The sequence below is a fragment of the Pogona vitticeps genome, chromosome 13 (genome assembly GCF_051106095.1).
Source record: "Pogona vitticeps strain Pit_001003342236 chromosome 13, PviZW2.1, whole genome shotgun sequence".
Taxonomy (NCBI): domain Eukaryota; kingdom Metazoa; phylum Chordata; class Lepidosauria; order Squamata; family Agamidae; genus Pogona; species Pogona vitticeps.
In genome coordinates this window covers 17875858-17895125 of record NC_135795.1, presented here as the reverse complement: position 1 = coordinate 17895125, position 19268 = coordinate 17875858, and the positions used below count along the sequence as shown (strand labels likewise).

General features: G+C 45.3%; 1 protein-coding gene across 5 annotated transcripts in view; it reads right to left on the bottom strand.

Moving 5' to 3' along the window:
* Positions 1-19268, bottom strand: part of MAD1L1 (mitotic arrest deficient 1 like 1) — a 451517-nt gene that overhangs the window by 223237 nt on the left and 209012 nt on the right. For all 5 annotated transcript variants that reach the window (XM_078381280.1, XM_020804299.3, XM_020804300.3 and 2 more), the window contains 2 exons: positions 9734-9822; positions 1504-1594 (listed from right to left, as the gene is read on the bottom strand). In XM_078381280.1, coding sequence (XP_078237406.1) covers positions 1504-1594; positions 9734-9822 — 180 coding nt within the window. The remainder of the gene's footprint in view (positions 1-1503; positions 1595-9733; positions 9823-19268) is intronic.

Genomic DNA, 19268 nt, shown 5'->3' with positions numbered 1-19268 from the left:
AGTTCTCCCATGTGACTGGAAACCCTGCTTTATTGAAAGTTTGACCCGATAGGTTTCTCTACTCTGCAGATCTCCCATTCAGTGAAGAGAAGGCAGAGGGGCACTGAGGGATGCACTATTATACACAAGGATATTGGCTAGTGAGCAATCATGCAGCCTACCTGCATTCTTATTACGCAAAACTCTTGAACTGGGCTACCACCGCTCCATAAATCTGATTTTATTACAGTACTATGAAAGCCACCATGGCAGAAAAGAAATGTAAAAACATTTTGAGGAGAATAAAATGCAATAGTAAATATAAGTAGATAAAGGTAAAGGTTCCCCTTGACATTTAGACCAGTCGTGTCTGATTCTAGGGTGCGGTGCTCATCCCCGTCTCCAAGCCATAGAGCCAGCGTTTGTCCGTAGACAGTTTCCGTGGTCACGTGGCCAGCATAATTAGACATGGAACGCCACTGCCTTCCCACCGTGGTGGTACCTATTTATCTACTGCCATTTACATGCTTTCGAATAAGTAACATCTATTTTAATTAATAAAATATTATTTGCACTGTGTGCAGGCACATGGCATGGGATATGCACAGGCTTCCAATCTATCCACAAGTGATACTTAGGAAAGGGCAACCCTGTTCACAGATATTCTCAGAGGGAAACTACATTTGTCATACAAAAAAAAAAAGCAAATTGTGCTGCTTATACTATACCACCCCATAGTGCTTCAAGCAGTCTCTGGGCGGTTTACAAGTTAATTATGCAGGCTACACATTGCCCTCCATCCCCCAGCAAGCTGGGTACTCATTTTACTGACCTAGGAAGGATAGAAGGCTGAGTGAAGCTTGAGCCAGCTACCTGGGATTGAACCTGGGTTGTGAGCAGAGTTTTGGCTGCAGTACAGCGGTTTAACCGCTGCGCCACAAGGCTCTTGTGTACCATGTGCTTTTCATATTCATGACATAAACCTGTATAGAGAGATATCAAGTAACATATCAGCTGAGATGCAGCCCACATTTTCACTGTTCTACCATGTTGTAGCATTTGTGCCGATACATTTCTTGACCCAAGCCAGTGTTTCAGAATGAATAGGGTTAACCATAAACTAGTTCTGCCACCGGGATAAAAGTGTAAAGGCAGGGGGGTTCTGGAAGGAAGAACATGACACTGTATGTGTCTATATGGAAAAGATGGGTATTATTAACCTTCCTCGACTACGGGATTCTTACTCCTAAAACACCCAAGTCTTTTCAAGGAACAATACTTGTTTATTGAGTTAATTGAAAACGCTGCAAGGTCTCTGCTGCAGAATACAAAACTTCTTCCATTTCACGAAGAATTTCCAGGGTGGGCTCTTTAGGAAAAGCCAAGCAGGTTGGGTGAAATGAACCTCTTGCACAGCCTCGTTCTGAATGATGGTAGAACACAAATACGAAGCGCAGTCCTCCTCCGAGTCCAGGACTAAGCACATATAAATGTCTGACAATATGGCTAGCAAGCCAGATTTACCTGAAGAGTGAACTGTTCCAGTTTCATTTCGAGAGACCTGTTATCCTCTTCTAACCGGTTTCGTTCGGACTCCAGTTCCTCAATCTTTAATCTATGAGGAGAAAAACGGCATAATGAACCCTTTCAATATATTTTGCTGGACTAAGATCAGATCAGCAGAGAAATGCATTTCAACCAGGTGAAATGGTATGCGATACACAGAATGCATGAGGCCAAAGGAGACTTCCAGCTTTAGGTTAGTAGAAGCCTTCTCCACCAGCCACCTTTGCCTCAGTTTCCAGGTGGTAAAGGGAAGTGAGCAGAGGAGCTGGTGTACTGTAACAAACACAACCAAGAGTCCAGTGGCACTTGAAGACTCATTGGTTGCATTTGGCATAACCTCCCAAGGACCGACCGACCAACTGACCGCCCTACCTTCCTACCTTCCTACCTTCCTACCTTCCTACCTTCCTACCTACCTACCTACCTACCTACCTAGACCCACCTACCTACTATCCCGCCTAGTCCGAAGTCTACTCTGGGCGGCTAACAACAAGAATAATAAAAAATAAAACAACAACTTCTTCTCCCTTCTCCCAACTAAACTGTTGTAAACAATGTAAAATATTCCAAGGACTTGCTCCACCAATGAACATCCCTTATTTCACACATCACATCTATTAAATGCCCTTCTACTGAACATTATTTGCACGACCCTACACTGTTGTTCCCCCACCCCACCCTTGTGACACAATATCACTTTTCAGAGATGGCAACAAGACGGCATGATTCTCTAACCACCAACCTACATAAAGACATTAGAGTGCTGGTTAGATTATTCTCAGTTCCCATGTTTCAAAGTCATGCCCTCAGTCTACTAACATGTTAGGCAGCTCACAAATGGCAGGATAAGGGAATGGGAGGTTTACTTTCAGAGGCAATGGGCATTCTGGCTATGCTCAAGTGTGCTTCCTTCTTCATTATTATTCAGTTTGCTTCAGTACCGAGATAATAACATGCGTGTGTACTGCAGCTCTATGATTCAAACTACACTACAGATAGAGACAGCACCATTGAAGACTCTGCACCAAACTAATTATAAAGAGACCTTTCTAAAAGCCTTGACTGTTGAAAACATGAACAAGAATTTCAGCTGTGAAGATTGCTTCAAATCCCTAGAAGGGTTTTCCTGTAACAGATGTAAATGAAATTAAAATTATCCAGAAAAGCAGGCTCTGAAGGCATAAAAATGCAGCAATTTAAGACACCTTCATGGCCCTCTGAGAGCATTTTAGCTCAGAGGCAAGATTTCAACCAGGCTGCCTCTGCTCCAAGCGGTGTATCTGCTTTTTCCAGGAGGTTAGCCTCTCGAGATACATCCATCCATCCATACACATTTATATTCTAGACAAAAAGCGTACATCATATTATTGCAACAGACAAACAATTTACAAGATGCAAGAAACCCAACTTCAAATAAAGAGCCTGAAGAGAAAGAAAAGAGGGTATCCCACACCGGATGGCTTCTCCATGGTCATTTTCACTTACTTTTGGACTTGTGTGAATTCACATCCCCTCCAGCAGAAAAACCAAACTTCTTCTGAATGACAATTAATATCCCTTATTTCATACATGACAGCTATTGAACACCCTTCTTTCTAAAACTTTAACCTGGAAATTGCAGCACAAAGTTTTCTGGTGCAAAAGGCTCCTATATCCCTACTCCAAAGAGAAGTAGGTCTTCCTGTTTTTCTGTTCTCATTCCTCATCTATGCCAGACTACTTTCCTGATTTGGTCAGTTAGGCCCTGTATAAGACATATGATGGCCTCAGCTGCACCAACCAGCAACCCCGCCCCCCAAGTGCAAACTGAACTGGCTGCTCCAGAACTGGACAGCAGCTGGTCGCTGGGGTCATTACATTTTCCTATAGAATTCATGCCATACATTTCCAAAACCTCTTGTCTTCATTGAACCCTGTACAAATGAACTTTTCTAACAGGGGTCCTTAAATCAATCTATGACAGAACCCCACAAAATTATTACAGACTGTTCTGGAATTTCCTTTAAGCCGCACTCTCCGGCCATTACAGCCCTCTCCATGATGGTGAGCACACCATAGCTCGCACCCCGCACTGGCTGGCAACTGCATTTCACAGGAGTATGTGACAGACAGAAGCAATGAAGACATTGTCACCCAGCAATGTTTCCCTGCTGCTAGAAATCTTACTGGAGCACCCAGAACAGTTACTCACATTACAGGCTAAAAAAATGAACCTTGTTCAGGATTCTATCATATACATTTCAGCAGTACCATCCAGAGAAAACACCAGTATCTTCAAGAATGCTAGCACAGGGACACAACACTGACAGACCAACATCCGGAGGAATCAATCGAAGAGTTGACTCACCAGATCCCCACTGATTCAATGGGCCTAACTCTGGTATGGTTTACTACTCTAAGCAACAGGATTTTGGCCATAATCTCTCTGGCTGTGAAAAAGGAATTTGGACTTAAAACGCTACGGCCAAACACTGAGCATAGTGTTGCTGAGGGTGGGCCTGAAGCAACCAAATGTAGTAGGAAAAACTCTAATTTGGGGTAGACAAATTCAGGGAATGCGGGAGCCAATGTTTAACTCTTGTCACCCAGTGGGAGTGAAAATCCGGGGGGGGGGGAAGGAGGAGGAAACGGGGAGGAATAGAAGCAGAAAGGCCCAGATGGTCATTTTTGTGGGGGAGAGGGTGAGAAGGTTTTGGAGAACCTGCTTGAAAACTGCTGCTCTCTGAGGCTTTTGCACTTTTTGGGAGAAGGGGGGTCTGGAAAGCAAAGCTAGGAAGACTTCTGGGAGATGGGGTGGATGCTTTCCCTACCCCTGCTCCAAAGCATGCCAAAGAAGATGAGGGTATTTGTAGCAGAGCAATTTTCAGCCAGTGTGACTAATAGATATTGGCAAGAACATTATTTATTTCGAATTACTGAAACTCTGCCCAGTTAATAAATCCATAGACTACACCTAGGATTTACTAAAGTTACTGCCTCACAGCAGAGAGAAAAATCTGAGACTTGTTCCAGCTGAATAAATCCCTTCATCTGCTTCTACTTAAATCTTAAGTGTGTGCTTTTAAAATAAAATAAATAAACACAAAACAGCAACACAAACCGGGGCACAAATCCCTTGCTCCAACCAGGTTCTTCTGAAAATTTAGCCTTTTGTAGGTTGGTCAACAAAACCAAATGCGGAGTCAGCCCCTGGCCATTCGACTGTCATAAAATATGGTTAACGCGATTTCTGGGAGGCAGGGTGCAGGTGAGGAACGGGCAGTGTTAATATTGCTTTTGTCGTCTCCTCAGAAGTAATAATGTTGGAAGAAAATTTCACATTTAACGTTATAAAAGGTTTGATGAAAAGAGCACTTTGTTCTCATGAGGAGAAAGAAGAGGGGAGGAAGAAACAGATAAAAGTCTTTCAAGCTTCCCAGGGATTTTTTTTTTTTACTTTCCATATTAAAGAAAAAGAAGACAAAAGGGTTTTTTTTTTTAAAAAAGCCCTCACACATAGGATGTGAATACAGATTTGTGGGATTAATATGGGTGCCTTTGTCCTCTGATTTCTGCATACACACATATATCCCCATTCATTCACAGAGAGAGAGAAAAAGAAAGCTTTCAACCACAAGGTCTATATGGAAGACACCTAGACCGTACAGAATCCTTTCCACTTTTTAAGTTTCCTTCTAATGAGGCTTCTCAGGAATGCTTCAGCAGAGAGGCAAACCAGAGGGGTTAACTACCATTTGGAGAGGCAAGGAAACTGGCAACCGAGGTTGACACGACAGGCAGGCACACGAGAAGAAACTGCAGCAGAAACAATGTTCTCTTGAACCAGGAGGGCCTTGTTATTCCTCCTTTCAACAGGTGAGACCTTAGATTCCTCCTCCTCCTCCACTTGTTTCCCCTTTTCCCACTGTAGAGTGAATCTGCAGTGGAATATTGTGCAAGGAATAGATGTAATCATGACTGACGGGGCCTCGTTATGTCATGTCCCCTAGCAAAGAATACCTCTAGGAATGCCTGTCCTGGTCTCTTGTGTCCAATTCTGTGCACAAAGGAACACAGAAAGCTAGCTTCTTCTCAATAAATAATTGAGAATTTTTTGGCCTTTCTTCTTACCCATGCAAGTATTCTGGCATATATAAGGTATATACTGGAATGCATTCCTTTTTGCTCAGATGATTCTGAGGGTAAGATCCGGCTAAGATTCTGTTTCCAGATGCATTTGTAAAGTATATCTGTCCAGCAAGCAAAAAGAGGAAGGTGGATAGACGAGGCAAATACCTCCCAGAAGTCATCACCCATGTCATCAAGCCCTGAAATGGATGAACACTCAACTCTTCTTCTTTTTTTGGCTCTTGGCAGTTTAGGCAAACACATGCTAAATGCTGTTCAATGAAGATAAACAGTAAGTTACAGGCTGTGAGGGAGAAACCAGTGAGACGAGGGTTTGTTCTGCTCAAGGAAGGTTGCAGGCCATGCTGACAGATGTGGAAAGGCATTGAGGAGAAAAATATTCTGAAACCTCCCAGATCCCAGAAGACCAAGCCCAGAAGGCTGGTTGCGCTGATAGAGCAGCACAGTTATCAATCAGAAGAAGAGACAAGCATGTTGTTTACAGAACTGCTTAACTTCTCAACAATGCCGTGCATATCGCACTTCAGAAAGGAGGGAGAGGTGTCAGTCCTCTTTTCTTTCTTTCTTTCTCTCCAAGGCTGCATTGGCTCAGGGGATCGGAAGACAGGATACTGGTAAATAAAGAACCTCTCAGAAAAGGCAAAGGGTAAGACAATCCTGGAGAGAGCCAGCGGAGTGTAACAGATAAAGTGTCAAACTAGGACTCAGAAGATTTGGGTTCAAACTCCAGGTCAACCATGGAGACTCACTCACTGGGGGGTAAACCATTCCTTGAACATCTCACATACAGTACTTGGAAAACATTACTATTGTCTCTAGAAGTTTGGGGCAACCTGACAGCATGCGATAATAGCAAGACATTACAGGAAGTCAGGAAGCTGCTTATATGGAGTTAAATCATTGCATCAAGCAGCTTAGTCATCTCCACAGTGACCTGCAACCGTTCTCCGGAGCTTTATACGTACAAGAGCCTTCGCTGGCTCTATCCGGAGGGTTAACCGAGGATCTTCTGCATGCAAAACACATGCTCTTATCAGCTGTTGCCCTCCCAGAAAATTTCCACAGGCTGGAGGGGCCATGGTACGCAGAAGACACCTTATGTCACCACCAAGGCATTCTTCTAGCCCTCGTAGTTTCAGTGCAAGGTACCATTCAAAAGAGGTCAATATTTCCAAACAAGTCAGTGCTAGCTAGGGAGCTGGAGGCCATTGCGTGTAGACGTAGCATAAAATAATTCAGCCAATTTTGTTGGTGTCAGATGAAACACAGCCTAAGTATAACAGCTAGTCCCAATCAGAGGAGACCCACAGAATCCACGGGATTTGGCAAAGGTCTGAATTGACACTGAGCAGTTGATTTCACAGTCCTACACTATCTGGGAGTAGCAAGTGGATTTAGGTCATAACTGTCTGCCCCAGTCTGTGAATGATCAGACCCCAAGAATGCAGCATCAGTTCTTAAGGAATGTGAAATAAAGAATGACTCTTAAACGCATGCTGACAATGTTCAATATTAGAAGAAGACGACGAAGACAACGAAGAAGAAGAAACAGCGGAAAAGAGGAGGAGAATATCCTTACGACCCATTTAAAGACCACATTGTACTGGGATGGTTGAACAGAGCACTGAACAGCTTTTTGACATTTTTGTCTTCTTTCAAATAAAGCCGACTGAGATAATGTGTTACTTGCTGAGAGAGAGAAAAGAGAGAGAGACATTGATACATCAATTACAACTTTTCAGAACACAATCAGCTGCAAGGGCAAAACATGTCATTTTAGGGCTGCTGGATCAGGTGTGTGTGCAAAATCTTTCATTCATACATCAGAGAAAATGAGTTATTTAAAAATGACAACACAGAAGGTATAGGAGGATTAAAAGGGAAAGAAGCACATCACCAAAGTCCCTCATCAGCTCAGAGAGCCAATGTGTCAGGTTACAGATCTCTTGTGCTTCCTCTTAAGACTTCTCCTTCATATTTTTAATTAAAACAGCTACAGTATGTATCTAAACTTTAGTTGCTGCTGCTGAGTTATTTTTACTCCTGCCTTAGAAAGGGAGCTGTAAATGCTTTAATAACTGAAGAGTTATCTTGTGGTACTGTAGCTTTTATAAGGGTATCCAGATTCTTTGCTGGAAAGCTGTTTTATAACTTCTCTCTTATTCAATCACAACATGGATACGTCTGCCATCTGCAACAGCACACTAGGGGGAACTACTTTTTTTTTTCCTGCTGGAAGCACATCAACGTTATAAAAAGGCAGCGTTTGTGCCATTCCTGCACAGATGCCGACGACGGAGCCTCTGCTTAAAAGGCAGGCAGCTAGTAAAAATCAAAAACAAACAGGCTTGTTCTGCAGGCGAGAGGAAGTGAATGCAAGGAATGAGCAATGAAGGAGCCACAGCGGTGCCAACTAAGAGGGTGCAGGAGACTGGAGAAGCCTCCTAAATCGGCTGGGGGTTAGGGAAAGAGAGCCTAGGCAACCCCAGAACAATAAATCTCAAAGCAAGCCGTATCCACAGCAATTTCCCACATTTTATGAGCCTCCGGAATGTCTCGCATAAGTGATGGAGCCGAAATAAAGGGGATGGGATTTAAAAGATTAACAGAGAAGAGAATTCTGTTTGTTATAGAATCACTGTCTGTAACCGGACTAGGGAGACCAGGCACTTCTTTTAACTGGAGCATTCCCATGATTGTAAACCTCTCGGCATGCAGACCTTATCTGGGACAAGCAGAATTCCTGTATGTTTTATGTCTAGTTGGCTAGCTTTCACTGCTGTGTTATAGCAGCCTCTCCCAACCTAGCAACCCCAAAATGTTTTGGGAGACAACTTCCCCCATCTGCAGAAAATATGGGAGTTAGAGTTTAACACATCTGGAAGGCAACAGGTTCTGGCAGGACGTGGTTGCAGGGGTTACACCCACACCTACGTATGGTAGGTATTCTTGGGTAAGCGACACATTCCCAAAGCACTGCAGAAGAAGTGGGGAACCACTTCTGCATACAGTACTTCATATCTAAAAGAGCCTAGGAGGTTCACCTTAAGTTGGAACTGCCCCGACAACATGTAATTATTACTTATGAAGCAGCAGGGAGGAGAATCATTGAGAGTTTGGAGGTTGGCTCTCATCAAATGAGGGTACAGTTGGTTCCAGATGGGTTGCACATTCTTTGAAGGATTAGATTCTCAATTTTGAAGTTCTATGCCTAACATTCCGCTGGGAGGGCAAGAGGGCTGCTACAACCATAAATTCCTCTTTACATGGTGGGTTTTCAGAAACCGCACTTAGTCCAAAACACCACAGCCCAGTTGCCTTTCAGAACGAACCACCCTGTATTGTTCCACCTACAGGGGCTTTCAATACACATCTCAACTCAAATGAAGCTGTTGGTGCTTCCCAAAGTCCTAAATGGCTTGGGGCAGGGATATCAGATAGCTCACCTCTTCCCATATAACCAGCCACATCTCACCAATCAAAGAGAGTTGCACGATAGGAACATGGGATGTGGTCTTCTCTGTTACAACACAGGAGTTAGGGATGTCAGAGCAGGCACATCTTTATTTAGCACAGTATAAGGACAGATTTAGTCTGGCTTTTGATGGATTTTAAATGGTTTACACGATGGCGTGCTCTGTTCTTAAACTGACTGACATGATGATATAAGAGTGTTTGGAGATGTGTGTCACCTTTTGGGGCACAAAGGAATGCTTTAACGGCAAAGAAATATGGCCTTCTCCATCGAAACAGCACAAAGAGGAAAAGGAGAATGCTGGTGCCATCACATCCTGCACGCCAGCAAACCCTTCAAGAGCTCTCTATGTTCCCACCCCACCCTACCCCGCTTTCAGCCTACCAATTAGCCAAGAGAAAATTTTTAATCTGTGATTAAAGTTTAGTTAATTAATCACACTGAGTAAAGCTCACAACCCTATCACTAAGGAATTTTCATTTCTTCTCAGAAGACAAATTTCCTAATTAGAAGAGCTTAGTCCTCTTCCCCCCCCCCCCCACATCTCGTCCCTGGCTGCAATTGAGAACAGAAGATGAGGTTTACCGCAGCTTGTTTGCTTCCTCTTTAGCAATGAAGATGCTCGGATCTGTCGCGAACACCTGACTCTTCAGCAGCTGTAGCTCGACTTCCAACTGCAAAACAAGAAGAAGGGGTGCAAGTCAACTTTTTTGTGTGTTCGACTTTCCCATTGTCTACTTTGTTCCCAAATCAGAGACATCATTACAGGGGGATAGAATAATAATTGCATGACAGTAAACCAATTCTGACCCATAGTGACTCTTTCCAGGGTTTTCTAGGTATAGAATATGCAGAAGTGGTTGACCCTTCCCTTCCTCTAAGGGGCAACCTTGGGACTGTGCAACTTGCCCAAGGCCACCCAGGCTGGCTCAACCATCAGGAGGCAATGGAACGGCCAACCTCCGGCTCTGCAGCTGAAGACCTAAACCACTGAGCTATCCAGCCAGTTTTACAGGTATACAAATGTTCAAAGAGATACAGTGCTGACAATCTGATGGTTAAGTCCATCATTAATTGGAATTTTGTGATGCTTTCCACCCTCATCTAAGGAAAGAGTCTCAACATGTGAGTACACAATATCTCCTGGTAGAAAATGGCCTGTTTCCTGGGTGGGGCTGGGTACACCAACCTCTTTCAGGCTGCATTGCCATCTCTGCCTTAGGAGTGAAAAGGAACAGCCAAGCTGTAGATTTCCTTGCCTCTTAGAGCCCAACAGCACCTTTTTGGACAACACCTTTCATTAAAAAAGGAAATTCCTTAAGTGCTGATTATATGCCATTGTCACAGCAGGAACTTTCCTCACCTCCAGTAATTTGAAAATTACCTCCCTTCATTTTATGATTGGTTTTGAGGACATTAGTATGTCCTTCCTTCCTTAATCGGTCTAATAGGCATGTTACTGTTCAGTCAACATACAGGCTGGTTATCTGTAACAAACTGAATTTAATTTAACTTAATTTATACTGTTGCCTTTATCCCCAAGAGGACCCAAATAGTTTGACCCATAAAATAGTTTCAGATACTCCTTTACCAATTCTCTCTCTCTCTCTCTCACACACACACACACACAGAGAGAGAGAGAGAGAGAGAGACTTTTGAATACAATCTAAACTGACTTTACTTTGCCTTGTGTCCTGTCACTTTTAGTAAGTATATTTCATACTGTTTGTGGCTTTACGTTACTTAATTTTTATTGGTTTTGTTTATTCTTTGATTTAACATTTCCATTGTCATTTTATTTTACTATGTTGTGCACCACCCTGAATAGTGCTCGCACTAAAGGAAATAAAAAGAGACAGTCAGGCAGCCAGACAAGATAGCACCAGCTAAAGCAGTTCCGTACTTCCAGGCCCATGACATGCCAGTGTATCCTGATTTAGCTGAAGATCATCCAAAACATTAACACCTGTATAATGCCACTCTCTCTTTCCCCACTAGTTCACAACTAAAGGACTCCGTGAAGCAGTAGCAAGCAGTCAGAAAGCAACAACGGTTTAAAGAGCAAGAGATATCATTCCCGTAACATACAGCAGGGATCAAGAACTTGATGGATCTGAGATACTGCACAGATTGTCAAAAACAGAAAAAATGAAACAAGTGGTCCTAATGCCAGGTCTGTATCCAATAAGGCCCAGGTGATTTACGATCTTATCCTGGAGGAGGATGCAGACCTGGCATGCATAACCGAAACATGGATCGGCGGAGAGGGGGGTCCCCCCTTAGCACTCATCTGTCCGCCCGGTTATGCTGTCCAACACCAGGGTAGACTAGAAGGACGGGGGGGGGAGTTGCCATTGTTCACAAATCCATCTTGGAGGTTACTAGGCGCTCCTCGGTGGTAAAACCAGGTCTGGAGGCCCTCCACGTGTCGATTGGGGCTAGGGACGGTATTGGGATCTTGCTGGGCTACCGTGCTCCCCGCGACCCAGCCATTTCCCTACCGGAGCTGGTGGACTTTGTCTCTGCGGCACTACTGGTCTCCCCGAAGCTGTTGGTTTTGGGGGACTTCAATGTGCATGCGGAGGCAGAGACTTCCGGACCAGCTCTTGAGTTCTTGGAGACCATGGCCTTCTTGAACATGTCCCAACATGTCATCGGCCCCACCCACGTGGGCGGCCACACACTCGACCTGGTTTTTTCCTCCAGTTGGAGCGAGAGTGGTCCGATGGTGACTGACCTTGAGTCGGTCCCTCTGCCATGGTCGGATCATCACCTAATAAAATGTAACCTCAACATGGCCCTCCCCCCTCGCAGGGAGCAGGGACCTATTGTTATGGTCCGCCCTCGAAGGCTACTGGATCCGATTGGATTCCAGGATGCCATGAGAGGTGCTATGGCAGACCTGGCTGGCGCTCCTGTCGAGGCTCTGACGGACAGCTGGTTCGCCGCTGCGGTCAGGGCTGTAGACATGATCGCACCTAAACGCCCTCTCCAACACAGAGCTCGCCCGGCGCCATGGTTTAACCAGGACCTCCGGGCGTTGAAGCGGATTAGGAGACGGCTAGAGCGCAAATGGAGAAAGGACCCGACGGATTACAATTGGATAGCTGTTAAGGTCGCCACTAACCTTTACCTGGCTAAGGTAAAGGCTGCCAGTCGAGCATACTTCGCTAACCGGATAAGCGAAGCGTCCAACCAGCAGGCGGAATTATTCCGTATAGTGCGCGACCTATCCGGAATTGGCCCGGGTGATGGGCCTCCCCCTAGTCTTACACCGGACCAATTTGCAGCATTTTTTAAATCTAAAGTGGAGGCCATCCGCCGGGACCTGTCTCCTTTTTTGAATACAGTGAGTCGAGCTGAGATGTCCAGTGCTCCGTCTTGCCCGGTAATTTTTGACACATTTCAGCCTGTCACGCCTGATACTGTCGCCAGGGTGCTTGATCGCTGTCGTGCCACCACCTCCTCCCTTGACCCCTGTCCGGCCTGGCTAATCAAAGCAGCCAGGCCTACAACAACGGAATGGGCCACTGCAATAATTAATGGGTCTTTCCTGGAGGGCAGATTTCCATCTGCCCTCAAGGAGACACTCATTAGGCCCATTAGGAAGAAACCAAGTTTGGCGGCGGACACAATTGGCAATTATAGGCCCGTCGCCAATGTTTCTTTCCTAAGTAAGGTGGTGGAGAGGGTGGTGGCTGACCAGCTTCAGGCGCACCTGGACGAAACAGATGCCCTGGATCCGTTTCAGTCGGGCTTCAGGCCGCGCCACGGCACAGAAACGGCATTGGTCGCCCTGTGTGATGACCTACTGAGAGAGGCCGACAGGGGCAACGTGTCCCTGCTGGTCCTCCTCGACATCTCAGCGGCCTTTGATACCATTGACCACGGTATCCTCCTGGGGAGGCTCTCCGAGTTGGGAATTGGGGGCCTTGCACTGGCCTGGCTCCGCTCCTTCTTGGAGGACCGTCCCCAGAGAGTCCAGCTTGGGGAGAGCGTCTCGGCCCCGTGGAATCTCAATTGCGGGGTTCCACAGGGGTCGATCATCTCCCCAATGCTGTTTAACATCTATATGAGGCCGCTGGGTGGGGTCATCAGGGGGTGTGGAGCTCGGTGTCATCAGTATGCTGATGATACTCAGCTCTACATCTCATTTCCACCTTCCGCAGGAGATGCCGTTCTGTCCCTCCAGTGCTGCCTGGGGACCGTACTGCAATGGATGCAGGAGAACGGGCTGAGGCTGAACCCGGACAAGACGGAGGTACTAAGGGTGGGCGCCCCCACAGTCGGGAGCTTGGGAAACTCCCTCTCTTTTGGGGGGGTGACCCTTCCTGCTAAGGATGGGGTCCGCAGCTTGGGGATCCATCTGGACCCGGCGCTCACTATGGAATCTCAGGTGGCGTCGGTGGTCCGAACCGCCTTCTACCATCTTAGGCGGGTAGCCCAGCTGCGGCCCTATCTCGATGTCGGGGCGCTCACCACTTTGGTGCATGCGCTCGTAATCTCAAGATTAGACTACTGTAATGCGCTCTACGTGGGGCTGCCTTTGAGGCTGTTGCGGAAACTTCAGGTGGTGCAGAATGCGGCGGCCAGACTCCTCAGTGGGGTGAAAAAATTCCAACACATCTCACCCACTCTGGCCGCATTGCATTGGCTGCCCATCAGATTCCGCATCGACTTCAAAGTGTTGACGCTTACGTACAAAGCCCTAAACGGTTTAGGGCCTCGATACTTGGCGGAACGCCTTCTACCACCAAGATCTACCCGTGTCACTCGCGCGAGCCAGGAGGTGAGGCTGAGGAGCCTAACGCCGAGGGAGGCCCGGAAGGAAAAGACAAGAAATCGGGCCTTCTCGGCGGTGGCTCCTCGCCTCTGGAACAACCTTCCCCCTGATATTCGCGCGGCCCCCTCGCTCGGTATTTTCAAAAAGCAATTAAAAACATTGATGTTTCGGCAGGCCTTCCCTCCTAGTTAATTCCCGATCCCCTTCTCTTTTCTTTCCTAATGTTTTAACCTAATTGTTGAAAGTTTTCTATTATGTAATTCTGTTGTTTTTATAGTGCTATCCCATGTTGTAAGCCGCCTAGAGTGGTCTATCGACTAGATAGGCGGGATATAAATAAAATAAATAAATAAATAAATAAATAAATAAGCCTATTTCTAGTTTTGAAAAAAATGGGATTTTCCTTTTCATGTTAAGCCACGGATGGGACCCTGTGACCTGTTTAAAAAGTAAAAAACTTCTCCCAGAGGCCCTTTTAATGTTGGGGAAATACTCTCCTACTGGCAGCGTTGAGGAGGCCAGAAACCATAAAACAGCCCGGGGGGGGGGGGGGGAGAAGGGGCAGGGCTGGCTGCACATAGCCCAATTTATCCATCTATCATGCCATATTCCTTTCACAATGCAAATTAACAAACGTTCAATGGAAAAGCGTTTATCATCGTTGCCAGTGCAATTATGTCCATTTGTTAAAATCTTCCGCGGAGACCCTGCTCATTAGCTCACCGGCAAGAATGAGTGGGTTGGCAGGTATGAGAGGCAGGGCCTTCTCTGTGGCGGAGTTAGCCACAGTTCTGGAAGTGTCTTGCTACGGTTCTCGCTCTTAGTTCCTTGTAGCTTTTTGGGGTATGCAAGCCTTTGAATGGCCCACTAAAACATTATTTAACAACAGAGGCCAAAAACATCCAAGTCTCTCTTGCCCTTGGGCAGACAGCTCACACAATTAATACAAACAATTATGGGGAAACATATTGTGACTTAGGTCTACCACTGAAGTCGCTCTTGGACAGCGTACTTTAATTTAGTCCCTTGCACCATACTGTGATGAATTGAAGTCAAACCACTGAGTCAACCGCTGAATTGCAAGCCAAGACTTCTGGAAATCCCATTGATTCAATGAGTACTCTGAAGTTAGGGCTAGAAATTACATTCATTGCTATCTGGCAAGTGCTGTTTACTAAAAAGTCCCCTGGGAACATTTAAGTAAATAAGAAGGGGCTTGAGATTTTTGAGAAAACGTTTCTTCCGCTTGCTTCCTACATGCAGTTACAATGACATAACGGGGAACTGCAGCTGCACCTGTATCCTCCCATTCTAGCAAAGAAAAAAAAGGTTAATGCACATGGGTCGGCAGATAAGATTATCACAGCAAGAAATGCTGTCCTCAATTTTCTGATTACTGAGCTCCTCCCTTTCCTCGCAAAACCCATCACCGATGGCCAGGATAAAACAGGTGCGCTCAGTAATTCCAGGGACGGCGCCTTCCACGGCTTCAGGCGAGCCTTGCAGGAAACTTTCAATTCCACCCCACCCTTCTAAGCACAAAGTCATTTATTATGTGCTCTGCTTTTCCTTTCCTGCCGAAGGTTGCAGGGAGGTTTGCTATTATAGTTTTGTGCTGTTCTCGGGTCTGTTGGTGCGGACAGCATCCAAAGATGCAGGGCCAGTAAACAGGCTATTTATCATTGGTTAGCACAGCTTCAGCCTTGAGTCCCACTGCCACCTGCTCTTTTGACATCAGCAGATAAATTGCCCCGGATCCTTTTAAAGGGAAAGGCGAGAGGCTAGTCATAGATCGCTGCAAGCTTATGATCATGTGTTTATGGTGGAAGGAAAAAGTTTGAACCTATTACTAAAGTGTGCATACATTTGTGTGAGCAGCAACATCTCCTGCGCTTGGTAGAATGCTAACCTAATAGGTGTTCTTAACTCTGGTGATCTGGTTGCCATTCCCACCCACTGCAGAAACAAAAGCACCTATTCCGCTTAAATACATACCGACTCAAAGGAAGTATTAATTACTGAATGACTGACAACTAGGAACCTTGCTGGGAAACTGATATCCAATTTAAATGAAAACTTCACTTGATCATTCAAATTATTATATTATTGCTTCTTCATACAAATTAGAAGCATAGCTTTATGAGTAGCTCAATAATCCTAATGAACCCCGTCAACCGCTTAAGAACACAGCGCTGTTCAAGATCAGGGACTCGGGTACCTCCCTGCACAGAAAGCTGTTGCCGACGTAGAGTAGGGCCATTCCTCACATTAGCCAAGGCCTTTATGACATGACTGAAGACACCATTGTGGGAACAACATCCATGGATCCATGGATCTTGTGAAAAGAGGTGATGCATGGGGTGAAATTAAAATAAGATCAAGCACTTTGATGGTGTACCAGCACGTCTAAAATAAGCGAGATGTTCCTTTGTAGGCCCTCTATCAGCTGCTTCCATTGTGCACAGATGACTTCCAATGCTTTTCCATAAATAGAAAACATATGTGACCTGAAGAGAGAACCTTGGAAGTGTAAGGCTCCACCTTAGGCTAAAAAGTTACTTAAATACTGAGGGCCTGCAACTGGCTATGGTACCTATAAATGCAGGTGATTTGGCCTCCTGTCTTTGCCTTAGTTGACCGAGCAAGGCCTTCCAAGCTTGGCACTGCAGCTTCAGCATTCTCTTCCTTCCTGCTTCAATTTCAGGAAGCACAGCCTCCTGGTGTAGATCTGGACATGGCCATTGATGCTCTGTTTGGCCTTGACATATTCTGTCAAAATAGCCCCCATTAACAGAATTGATAGAAAAGAACTGTGCTTTAAAGTCTGCCTGATATAGAAATCCTACCGGAACACTCACCAACAGGTAAGGAGTACAAAAAGTTCAAACCTCTCATGTTTTCCATACACTCTTAGGAGTGTGATTATAATTGTACGAGCTTTATTGCTTCATCTGGTTTCTTGTTTTCATGTGGGTGGGTAGTTGTGTGTGTGTGTTTTGCTTTGCTTTGTGTGCCCCCACAAATCCTGTGCAAGCTATTAACCCTGCTACACAACATTACTGGCACAAGAGGGAGGGAGCTCTTGAGAAAGGGGGGGGGGAGATGGACCAGAAGGGGCTACACCTATTATGTGTCCAGAGTTTGTAAGAAGCACCCGACATCCCCAGAGCTGAAGGGACAGAGAGAGCAAACAGAGACATGAAGACCTAAGCTACCAGCTGGTGGTGAAAAATGGGACATATGTGCAGGCCCAGAGGTTTAAAAAGGCTTTGTAGGGACAGAGAACTAAAAAATGGGAGGGAGGAAGAAACTGTACAAGGAAAAGGGACTATGGAGTTGTCATTGGTTTGTTTGTTTTAAATGTTGTGCAATAATGGATGATGTGCTGCTAGCTTTCTCACAAATGATCTGATCAAATGATGACAAATTATATCCATAGATGACAGCATGTCATGACACCTCCTCTCAAACCCTGACAAATAAATGTCCCAACGGGGCCATTGTGATTTTATTGTATGTATTATTGGATGTAACTGGACCAAATTCCTTATTGTCACTATGACGCCCACGTCCACAGTCTCAGATGTTAGATGACCTGAACTGCATATTACACTGCAGGGGAGTGCAAGCTACTTGTTTCTTTTAAGCATCAGGACTTTATGTAGACGTCAAGTCAGTACATCGGCAACAGTGGCTTACCTACCATTCCCAAGGTGCTACACACGACGTCTCCAAAGTATTTATTGAGCCGTAACACTGAATCCAACTTTGTGAAAGCTAAATGGAAGTTATTTTACTCAATACACATCATTTGTACCTACCAACAGTGAATTTTGTCTGCCAATTTTCCACACTATGGCCAAGTGCTACGAGATTGCCTAGCGCACTCCAGATTGCTTTTAATGTAATTATCTTAAATCACTTGAGCTCACTGTTTCTACCTTTTATTTTTATTAACAAACATGTTAAAAGCAAGTCTGAAAATGTCTAGGCTCTCCATTTAGAAGAATCTACCATCCAGCATCAACTTTGCTGGGGTTTTTTTCTTCTTTCTTTTAAGCAACTGCTCTTCCTTAGAAATACTATAAAAGCTAGAATCTTTTGGCACGATGTATCAGAAATCCTGTATGGTTTTGTTGCTGTGCATCCCTTCCCATCAACACAAACTCAGACAGAAACCTAGTTGCTCCGCGGGCAGAAGGCTCTGGGTTCAATTCCAGACATCTCCAGTTAAGGGTCAGAAACTGCACGCAATCTTACTATGCCAAGATCTTGGACAGCTGTGGCCGAAATTGAGCAAGGTTTCAGGAGTCTAGTCATCATATGGGTAGACATTTTTAAAGCAAACTGCAGGCACAATCTCTGAAACCCTATTGGGGAAATTAAGTATTTACTCACTATTGAATTCCCCCAATCACACCTTCTTCCTCCAGTCTGCCATTTGCATTGGGGGAACATCTTTTGTGCTACTGGGGAGTCCCTGCCTCCCTCCAAAAATGCAACTGCACAGTGTATCTCAGCCTTTGCTGACTGTTACTGTAAATCCAGTACAGAAACCAAGAAGCAGATTTGTGAATTGGGGCTACAGAAGATTAGAGATATCCATGTGAAACATTCAATGAACTCTGCTCTATAAATGTTTATCACAATTTATGCAAGCTTGGGCCCATGGCAGGCACACAAAATAACACATGGTGGTGTCTTCTTGTACTGGAGCCCCTAGGCTTCAAGTGTCTGGATTTATGATTCCATAGCAAGATTTAAGAGATATCGGATTAGATGGATCAGTAAATGATTACAAGGCACCTTGCCAAAGAATGTGCTATACAATTGCTGAGTCTGTGGATTGGAAATGCCAATTGCAGAGTTCTCCCCCCCTTTAAAAAAAACCCTCCAAGGCTATTTCTTTGTGTTGAGTGTTCAAGAATCACAGCCTTTGGTTGCTGGTAGTTAATAGTGATCCAAAGAGACCTAGGTGCCTTGACCAAGAAGCAAAGCTAGGTGGGAAGAAGCAATGCTTGCAGTCAGCAAGCCACTGTAATTTGTATTCCCTCGGATGCAGGGAAGGGTCGCATCCTGCTCCTCAGTGGCCGCAGAGGCTGCTAATGAAAAAGCTAGAAACTCGCCCACAAGCAGGATCCTTGGGGAGACAAGCAAGGGCCTGGGAAAGAAGGTGGGGGAGAGCTGCCGCGAGCAGGCTGCAGCGACGGCTCCTCCTCCCTGGGCAGTTTATTCGTTTGTCGCAAGCACTCCTGGTAATTACGCCTCTTAATTTAGGAAAGCGAGTGGGAGAAAAGAATATAAATTCATGTATTAACTTTGGAGATTGAAAATGGG